Below are 10,892 nucleotides of genomic sequence, written 5' to 3'. Positions count from 1 at the left end.
TGTGTGTGTGTGTGTGTGTGTGTGTGTGTATAGAAAGAGAGAGAGTTTTATTTACTGCTTGGGAGAGGGAGTTGTAACAGGCATAGATCTCATTTTCGCATTTTGGATATTCACAGCCATAGATAGACCTCAGGTTTATCCCAGGGTTCAAACCTGTTAATTTAAGTGCCACACAGGGCATCCAGCACTCAGGCAGGGATGAACCCGGAATGATCGTGGGATAAACCTTAGGTCTAGCTACGGCCCAAGTCCAGGAGACAATACTACTGAAATCAACGGGGGTTTTAAGAATGGTGACTCCAGTGACAGAGAAGTACAAGAAACCAACAAGATCTTTGATTAGACTTAAAAATATCATTTTACTGAGGATGATGGTTTCAGAGATCTTGCTGGTGGTACTGTTTCCTTCCCAGTTAAGCACAGTTCACATTGTGAAATGCAGTGTGTATAATCCACACCATCCACCGCACACCTATCATCAACCAGGAGACCTCATCATTGGTGGCATCGTTTCTCATGGTGGCTTCATCTCCAGTCCAATCGACTTCACTGAAGACCCCCCTCCAGTATTGCTTGAAGATTTTATGTAAGGACTACTTTTTGTTTGTTTTTATTTCCATGCATTTCTGTCATGAGAATGGACAGTGCTAGAGTTGCAGCCTTAAAAAAATGTGGCTCATTAGTATAATTAAGGGAATGCTGAAAAACAGAACAATCTTTTCTCTGCAAGCGAGAGAGAAAAAGAGCCGTGTGTGATACATTTAATTTTAAGCCTGTTTTATTCTACAAAACAATTAAAGATTATAATATGTACATACTATAGAATTATGAAAATGACATGGAACATGGTGGCAATAATTCTAACAAGTGTGAAATATACTACTGATACAAGAAACATTTGTCTTTCTAGTGTTGTGTCTAAGGCTTACCTGCTCATCCTGGCCCTGGAATTTGCAGTGAAGGAAATCAATGAAAACCCACAGATCTTACCCAATCTCACCTTGGGCTTCCACATCTATGACAGCTATGACAATGCAAGGAAGACCTATCATGCCACAATGCTACTTATATCAGCACTTGAGAGATTGATCCCCAACTACATATGTAACATCCAACATAGCCTCATAGCTGTAATAGGGGGATTGGACTCCCAAGTTTCCATTCATGTGGCAACTATCTTGGATATCTATAAGATTCCACAGGTAGGACTCCTGTGTGTGTGTGTGTGTGTGTGTGTGTGTATGTGTGCATGTGCGCGTGCGCTCAAGCATGTCCACAGTATGGGATTTTTAAGGCTGATCCAAAAATCCAACATGCTACATTTCTCAATCTCTGTTTTGGGAGATGAAGTTTGGGACAGGGTTTTTGGTGGACAGATTGATGAAAGTATCAACTGAGTGTGTGGCTGCTGTGTAAGGGGCAAATTCCAAGTTAGACACGATTAACAAATGCCTCGGAAGCAAAACAGCCAATATCAGAGTGCCCTTGTGCAAATCTATTGGGTGACCACCCTTGGAATACTGCATAGAGTTCTGGTTACCACCTTTAAAGTAAAAAAAAAAAAAAGGAAAGAAAAAGAAAAAGAAAAAAGAGGATGTTGTAGACATTGAAAAGATGCAGAAAAGGGCAACTAAAACGAGCAAGGTGCTACCCCAGCTCCACTATTAGGAAAGGTTACAATGCCTGGGACAACTGTTTAGCTTAGAGAGAAAACAAGTAAGGGGAGATATGATAGAGGTGTATAAAATTATGCAGAGAGTGTGTGGATAGTGAGACACTTTTCTCCCTCTCTAATAATACCAGAACCTGGAATCATTAAATGAAGATTATTTGTGGGAAATTTATGAGAGATAAAAGGAAGTATTTCTTTGCACAGTGCATATTTTAACTATTGGCTCATCTACACCAAGCAAGATATTCCACTATGAAAGAAGTATGAAAGCAGTATATAAAATGCAGGAGCCACACTACTGCTTTATAGCAGTATTGAAGTGCACTGCAAACTGTTGGGGCCCATTGACACATACCACTTTCATACCACTTTCATAGTGTGATATCCTTCTTGTTGTAGATGTGTCATGGCCCCAACAATTGACAGTGAACTTCAGAACCGTTATAAAGGAGTAGTGTAGATCCTGCAGTACACTTCAATACAGCTATAAAGCAGTAGCATAGCTCCTGCGTTTTATATACTACGTTCATTCTGCTTTCATAGTGGAATATCCTGCTTCGTACAGATGAGCCCAGAGTATCTATCCCAGCAAAGGACAAATCTGGGACTTTAGTCCAACACTGAGAGTCATTCAGCTTCAAGTCAGTGGTGAAGCTGGCAGTAAGCACTGCATAAGATACCACACATTATGCAGATTGTATCTATCAAGGGCTTGGCTCAAAACAGCAGTAATTTCCGGGCAGTTCTAGCGCTTGGGTGAACTTGGAAAGTGCTTAAGGCAACATGTCAAACTGAAAGTTATTTTATTTACTTTTTGCTTATTTAATTAAAAAAAATGAATGAATCAATGCAAATTCCAATATGCAATAAATACAAATGGTGCTTTCAATCTCCAGTTATAGATCTCTCATAGAAATTACTTTTCAACATATAGTCTTTTAAAAATATGACTAGGGGAGAAAAATCCCTTACAGGTTTTGTGTATGAGACATTGCTTCTTTGTGTGTGAAGGTTGGAGAGAGGGAGAAAAGATTAGAGCAATATAGTCTGGTAAGACAAACTCTTCCCACATGGCAAAAGCAGTATGTGGAATGACATGGGAGTCAGAGCAGATTAAAACTGCAATGGATCTTCCTCCTTCCCTTGAAGTTCTTCCCTTAGAGATCAACCCATTTAGGTGCCCTCTTAGTGCCTCCTCTGGAACTGTAGCAGGGGAACAATAACATTCACTTATTTCACATGATTTCTGTAAGAATTGCTACAAACACATTATTTCTTTCTTCATCCATCTCTTTTTAGCTCATATATGGCACCTCTCCAATAATGAACCATAAAACTCCAGGACTTCCATTCTACCAGATGGTCCCCCAGGAAGCCCTTCAATACAAGGGGATTCTCTCTTTACTTCTTCATTTTAGGTGGATGTGGATTGGGGTCCTTATTATGAATGATGACAATGGAGAAAGATTTATGCAAAGTGTGTTTTCTGAGTTTTCCCAGAATGGTGTCTGTTTTGCCTTCATAGGAAGAATCCCCAAATACAGTTTTGATGATAAATTTCAAGAGATGCTACAAGAGGGTATAAAAATATATGATCAAATCATGGGTAGCAATGCAAATGCACTGGTAGTGTACGGAGACTCTTATTCCATCGTGTTTCTGAGATGGTTTCCATATCTATCAAGACTAGCGGAAGTGGTAAATAAACCAAAAGGCAAAGTGTTGATAATCACAGCCCAGATGGAACTTGTTTCATTTTTGTATCAAAGGGATTGGGACGCAGGACTATTACATGGTGCTCTAGCTTTCACACTTCACTCCAATGACCCACCAGGATTCAAGTCTTTTCTTGAGAACAGAAACCATTTTAGCACAAAAGGAGATGGTTTTATCAAGGACTTCTGGAAACAGGCCTTTGGCTGTGTGTTCCCAAATACAGTTCTGGGCAATGTGGAGAACGGGGATATTTGCACTGGAGAGGAGAAGCTGGAAAATCTCCCAGCACCATTTTTTGAAATGAGCATGAAAGGACACAGCTACAGCATCTACAATGCCGTCTATGCCTTGGCCTATGCTCTAAATGCCTTATCCTCATCTAGACTCAAAAACACAGAGATGGTACATGGAGGGAGATCGAAGCTCCAGAATCAACCATTGTGGTTGGAGGTAATAGGCTAAATATTTTCATGGGGCAACAAATCACACATTGGGCATTACAAGAAGTTATGATCTGTGTAGGAAATTGTCCACCCAACACCTTTTCCTGATATGTTCCATCTTCCTTTCTTTGCACATGTCGAAACCAGGAAGACAGCCTTCTTGCTTTCCTCTATGTTGTCTTTGAACTTTCAATATGAACTGTCAACACTGTTGAACTTTTCCTGATTAATCAAGGCCACAGCTAGTCCTAAGGCTTATCCTGGGATCATTCAGGGTTCACCCCTACCTGAGCACTAGATCCCCTGTGTGTCACTTAGATGAACATGTTTGACCCCTAGACGATCCAGGGATAACCTTTGGTCTAGCTATTGGTGAGGGTTTTTATGGAATTGTTTTAATGTGGGTTGAGGGTTTTAATGGAATTGTTTTATATGTTATTGTAAAGCACCTCGATGCCAGAAATGGTGAGGCAGCGCTATAAAAATGCTTTAAATGAATAACTAATAATAATAAATAAATATTGCCCAAGTATCCCATCCTGTTATATTTATGTAAGAGCAAGACAATTTTCTGCCACTCAAAAACCCTATGCCTAACATACTTTCCCTCCTAACAGCAGTATTTTTGAAACCTTTGCCTTTGCCTTTTCAATCTAGCTCCATCACTTTCTGAAAGGTGTGTCATTTAACAACAATGCAGGAGATGAGGTTTCCTTTGACCAGAATGGGAAGTTAGTTGCTGGATTTGATGTAATCAACTGGATTGTTTCCTCAAACAACTCCTTTAATTTCATACAAGTTGGACGTGTGTCTCCGCAGAGCGTCCCAAGCCAAATATTCAGCATCAATGAAGATGCCATAACATGGCACCAATGGTTTAACCAAGTAGGATGTTCTTTCTTTTTTACACTATTTATACTGCCTAACAGACAAAGCTCTCTTCAGGAATTTACAACAATTTCTGAAGACATTTAGTTTTAGATTACCTCTCTGTATGCAACTATGTAGAATGAGTTTGGTTGGATTAAGATGAATAGATAATGTATTTTCATTTTCTTTAAAAGACACAGTTTAGGTAGTATGGTTAATGCAGAGGGGGGAAAATCTTGAGCCAATAATTAACTATTCTAGTGACAATTGTAGATTTAACTGCCATTACGCCGGTTTCCAAGCATGAAATTGAAGAAGGAGTAGAGCGGTGCGCAAGTGGCCTCTCAAAATTCTCCATCCTATTAGTAGGCAATTTCACCAAATTTCTCCAGGGGGAGGAGAAATTCTCCAACAATTTCTCATAGCTAGGCGTCAGGAAGGGTGGTAGAACAACCTAAGGGCTTTGGGGGTTGTTGCTACGGTTATTATGTGGGGTGTTGTTGTTTTTACACTGCCACAGGAAGTGGCAACAGCATCAACTATGTTGGCAGCCTGGCCCCCATTTTGCATCTTCCACAATACCCCATATACCTAGCATCATTCCAGGGCATGGCAGGGGATGGGGAAGGCAATGCAGCCATTATTATTATTATTATTATTATTATTATTATTATTATTATTAAATAATTTTTTTGGAGAAAATTCTGCAAAATGTCCTTTTATTTCTAGGGGTTAAGAAAAGAAATATCTCAGAACTTTTCGGAGAAACATGTATTCTGAGAAATTTTGGATCAGCTCTAGTTATTCTTCAGGGTTCAGCACCTGAAGGATACTGTGTGTATTTTTTTTTCTGTTACACATCTCTCCATTGCTCTAGTCTCCCAGGCTGCCTGCAATTCCTGAACTGAAAAGGCCCAATGGGAGGTGCCTGCTTACCCTTCCCTGTACCTGTTGGCATTCTCTTCCCCTCCTTATTGTTTTACTATGATTTTATTAGATTGTAAGCCTATGCGGCAGGGTCTTGCTATTTACTGTTTTACTCTGTACAGCACCATGTACATTGATGGTGCTATATAAATAAATAATAATAATAATAATAATAATAATAAACTAAGGCCGTTGCTAGACGAGGCGTTAGTGCGGTGTGAGGCCTGGTCTCCCTGCTGTGCATCCAGATGACGCACAAGGGATCCTGGGGTTAGGCTGGGCTATGTCCTCCCTTGACCCGGGATAAGCGGATGCGGTTATGGCCCGGCTTTTCCGCAGCCCCTGGCTGAGGCCGTTGCTGTGGAAGGTCTCGCAGGGTCCATGGCTTTTCCCAGCTGCTCGCTTACTCGCGAGTAGCCGAGAGAACCCACGCACTGGGCACAGCATTCCATAGGAGTGCTGTGCCCATCGGGCTTGGGGGGGGGAATCACGGGGGGGGGGGGAAGATGGGGCCCAGGGGAAAGAACGGACCCAACAGGAGAGATGGGAGGGAAGAAGAATGGGGACAGGCAAGGCGGACAGGGATAGGGCATGGCGAGTGGGGACGGGGGACAGGCATGGCGGATGGGGACAGGCATGGCGGACAGGGGGAGGACAGGCAAGCAGGGACCGGCATTGCAGACGGGGGGAAGAATAACGGCGACGGGGGACAGGCATGGCAGGCGGGGACAAGCATGATGGATGGGGACAGGCATGGCGGATGGGGGGAGGACCTGCAAGTGGGGACAGGCATGGCAGATGGCAGGGGAAGAAGAATGGGGACGGGGGACAGGCATGGTGGATGGGGACAGGCATGGCGGACGGGGGGAGGACCGGCGAGCGAGTGGGCATGGAGGGCATCAGACATTGTGTGTGGGGGGGAAATCAGGGTGAGTGGGGAACCCTTTATTATTATTATTTTTAAAAAAACTTACCTTTTCCATTGGTGCACTCCTGCACACATGGCACTTTAACCTGCAAAATACTGGAGCACATGACGGGGATTTCCCTTACCCTGTCGTGTGTTTACGTCTAGCTAGGGGCAACGGCATGCGCTAGTTGCAGCACGGCCTCACCCTGACTCCTCACCGGATTATCTGGTAGATCTAGCAAGGCCCTAAGTAAGACAAGGGGAGGGAAACCCTCACCAGAAACCCTCAACACAAAACCCTCAACAGAAATCTCAAGACACGACAAAAGACTGCAGAAATTATAATATAGTCGCATACAAGATTAATAGTGCTAGTGTAAATCAAAGTGTAATTATGAAGTTCACAAGAATTGCTCTAATGCTGTCTGAGATTGAACGATGATAAATGAGGTCATATAAATTAATGAAGAAAGTCAATACAGTTGTCTTTTCAACTCAGATTATCTCAGGTGAATTTTGACAGACATAAAAGCAGTCATACATAGTAAATAAGGTCAATATAATTATAAGCTATTGTTAAAGCTTGAGACAGAGAATGAACAAATAAAGGAATGTATGATAAAATGGGATCAAAACTTTGGGTATAAGGTACCAATGGAACTATGGAATAATATGTGTGAAAAGGTTTAAAATATACGTTAAGTACCAGACTTAAGGAGAATTTTTATAAGATGCTGTATAGATGGTATATGTCTCCTTCAAAACTAGCAAAAATGTACAGGGTTTGTCTGGGAGACTGTTGGAAATGTGAATAACAAGAAGGAACCTTTTACCATATGTGGTGGTCATATAAAAAAGCAAAATCTTTCTGGACTCAGATTCACTTACCAATGCAATTTTTTTAAAAGATAAATATACAAATGAAACCAGAAGCATTTTTGTTGGGACCTATAGATGATCAACTTAAAGAAAAAAGGAGGACTGTTGTTTCTGTATACGACAACAGCTGCCAGACTACTATACGTGCAATACTGGAAAAAGACACAAATACCATCAACGGAGGAATGGCTGCTCAAGGTTTTGCAGTTGGCAGAGATGGTGAAACGTACAACATTAGTGAGAGAAAAATCAACATCTTCATTTATTCTAGACTGGAAGTCTTTGATAGAGTATATACAAAAGTTGCAAAATAATTATCTATTTGTTTATGGATTCTATATATGATCTGTGTTTTGTACATAACACTGGTCTGGCTAAAGGGTAGTGTATTATATTACTAGTCAAGTATGTGATGTTTTGTAATGTTTTTTTCCTCCTTCTCCCCCTCTTCCCTGTGCTTTGCTCTCTGTAGAAAATAATAAAATTGTTGAAACTCAAATACAATGATCTTTTCAACCCAGATTATCTTAGGTGAGTGACCTCAAATCATTGGACAGCAACTCCAGAACGTGGGGTCTACTGGCTCAAACCATGAATTCCCTCCTTCATCTTTGGCATTGGTATCCAGGAATATAATTTGGCTGTGAAAACACAACAGCAACAAAATAAGTTTTTGCATTGGAGTAAATGAGCTTTTTCAAAGCATCCCAGTTTATTATTTCCCTAGCTAATCCTCGGCCCTATCATTCCATGCAAAATAAAAGAGGAATACAGTATTGCTGTATTTTGAATAATCCAATCCCACATATAACAGTTTTCTAAAGAAGAATAGAAACAACACCAAATTCTGAAGTTGCTGCCGAATTTATCATTGTTAAATCTCAGACAGTGTGACGTCTAGTAGTGTTATGTGATTCATCTGTCTCACAGTTAACATCGGGCCACAATGGCTCTCTATAAGAAAGAAAATTAGCAATAGCCTGTCCTATATCAAGTGCTCTCTACTATGCCTGTTCACACATTATAGGGGGGAAATGCGGAAAGGCCCTGGAATATTAAGGATTCCAAGATCATTCTTTTGAAGGTTGTAATTCTCCTTTTTCATTTATGGATTAGGAACAACCTTTTTCTGTATGTAGTGAGAGTTGTCATCCTGGATCTAGCAAAAAAGTGAAAGAGGGAGAGCCATTTTGCTGCTATGATTGCATCCCATGTCCAGATGGGAAGTTTTCAGACCAAGAGGGTAAGAAATATACTGTTCAGATGTTTTTTAAAAAACCTGAAGGCTTGTAATCCAGAAGAACATGGATACAGAATATGTAAATAATGACTGAGAGGAAGTTGCTGGTTTTTGTCTTTCTGTTTGTGTGTGGTGGGGGGGAGGGAGAGAGAGGATAATTTGTCCTCTGTTATTCTAAACTTGGGGCTTGTCTCTATGGCTTGTTTACCCTGTCCTAAATGCACATATTTGTGTTTCAGGACACAAGGCACAGCTGTCCATTTGCCATAGCTCCGGGTTTAAAATGTGATAATGTGCATTTTGCATTTGCTATTTATTTACCGTGACTTTTGGATCACATTTGAGTTTGCACCGCATTATGGTTATGTGTCTTTGGGGGTGTTAACTCACAATTTGACATGTGGGCGGAGCTTTGAGGGTAGGACAACATGATTGGCTGATTTCCAAATTTCTCAACTATCAGCTGCCTCGTTACTTCATGCCATATTTAGTTTGAATTCTCTGATTCTGCAGAGCTCCACTGAGAAAGCTTATTAAAACAAAGAGGGGGGAACGGGCATCCACCTCTGCTGCCTCGTTCCTTCCACCCCACTCCCAGTTTGTCTGTTACATGAATCTGTGGAGCTCTGCATATAAAATTTATAGCTGACATCATCTCTAATCTGTAGCATCGTAGAATCATATATGCGCATGTGTGCATTTATTACTGCACTATAAAAAAAATAGGAAATAAATCACAGTTGCGGCTGCAGTGTGACACTCCTTACCTTGATTCGAATTAACAAAAAATTGGGTTTTTATTTAATGAGGAGTAATCCTGTTGTTGTATAGATGGGGTCTTGCTTTACTCCTTCAAATAGTGCTGTTGAGAAATCTCCCAGATGTATTCGCCTTCAAGGATTAATGGTTCTGTTTAAATGTCTCCATTCTCAGGACACTTTAGAATGTCTTTTGGTGGTGTTTTTGAGCTTACCTGTTGGAGTTTGCAAGGTGGCCCAGAGTGTTGTGTGTGTGTTTTCTTTCCGTTACATGTTACTCCAGTACTCAAGAGCCTCCCTGGCAGTCCATGCTTCCCAATCTGTAAATACCCCATGGGAGGTGAAGTCATGATCCCCTCTGCTGTGAGTGACTTGAAGTGTGGGCAGATAGGGAGATCGTGGTCCACCAGAGAGTTGTACAATGAAAGGAATGACATTTCAAACGCATTCCTCCGCCATCTCACAACTAAGGCAATGCACCAGGAGAATTTCTGCAAAACTTTATTTCTGAAAGGAACAGTTACAGCATGTTGTGTTTATGCATGTTCAGATATGAAACCACATGCATTCTTTTTCAGATGTGGATGATTGCAAGAAATGCTCAGATGAAGACTATCCAAGCAACACTCGGGATTTCTGTATCCCCAAGGACATAAGCTTCTTGTCATATCAAGAACATTTGGGGATGGGTTTAGCCGGTGTCACTCTTTTCTTTTGTATCACCACTTTATTGGTGTTGGGAACATTTATGAAGCACCACAACACTCCCATTGTAAAAGCCAACAACCGGGATCTTACCTATATTCTCCTCATCTCCCTCCTGCTCTGTTTCCTTTGCACGCTGCTGTTTATTGGCCGTCCTCACAAAGTGACATGTCTACTCCGACAGACTGCTTTTGGCATAATTTTCTCAGTGGCTGTTTCTTGTGTGCTGGCAAAAACCATTACAGTGGTTCTGGCTTTCATGGCCACCAAACCAGGATCCAAGATGAGGAAATGGTTAGGGAAAACACTGGCCAATTCCATTGTTCTTTTCTGTTCCCTTCTCCAAGTAGGCATTTGTATTGTATGGTTGTCAACATCTCCCCCATACCCAGATGTTGACATGCACTCAGTGACTGGAGAAATTGTTTTGGAGTGTAATGAAGGATGTGTGACTATGTTTTACTCTGCCCTGGGCTATATGGGCTTCCTTTCAATTCTGTGTTTCATGGTAGCTTTCCTTGCCAGGAAGCTGCCGGATAGTTTCAATGAAGCCAAATTTATCACATTCAGCATGGTAGTATTTTGTGGTGTTTGGTTATCTTTTGTTCCAGGTTATCTGAGCTCCAAGGGAAAATACATAGTTGCTGTGGAGATCTTCTCTATCTTAGCCTCCAGCTCTGGACTCCTCGGTTGCATCTTTTCTCCCAAATGTTTCATTCTTGTTTTGAGACCAAAGCTGAACAACAGGAACCAACTAATAAGAAGAATTTAA

General features: G+C 41.3%; 1 protein-coding gene across 1 annotated transcript; it reads left to right on the top strand.

Moving 5' to 3' along the window:
- The first annotated feature begins 290 nt into the window (after positions 1-290).
- On the top strand, positions 291-10,892 carry LOC134405554 (vomeronasal type-2 receptor 26-like). Its single transcript, XM_063136798.1, has 6 exons — positions 291-586; positions 911-1,104; positions 3,612-3,790; positions 4,489-4,716; positions 8,534-8,660; positions 9,994-10,892. The coding sequence occupies exons 1-6, from the start codon at positions 291-293 to the stop codon at positions 10,890-10,892; spliced, it is 1,923 nt and encodes a 640-aa protein (XP_062992868.1).

Source organism: Elgaria multicarinata, chromosome 11, assembly GCF_023053635.1.
Source record: "Elgaria multicarinata webbii isolate HBS135686 ecotype San Diego chromosome 11, rElgMul1.1.pri, whole genome shotgun sequence".
NCBI classification, from domain to species: domain Eukaryota; kingdom Metazoa; phylum Chordata; class Lepidosauria; order Squamata; family Anguidae; genus Elgaria; species Elgaria multicarinata.
Note: the sequence above shows the minus strand (reverse complement) of the source record. Positions and strands in the feature narration are given on the sequence as shown.

Coding starts and splice junctions, on each gene's coding strand:
- LOC134405554 (XM_063136798.1), top strand. CDS start 291: ATGGTGACTCCAGTGACAGAGAAGTACAAGAAACCAACAAGATCTTTG. Junction 1,105..3,611: donor ATTGATCCCCAACTACATAT/GTAACATCCAAC, acceptor TCCCAAATACAG/TTCTGGGCAATGTGGAGAAC. Junction 8,661..9,993: donor GAAGTTTTCAGACCAAGAGG/GTAAGAAATATA, acceptor ATTCTTTTTCAG/ATGTGGATGATTGCAAGAAA.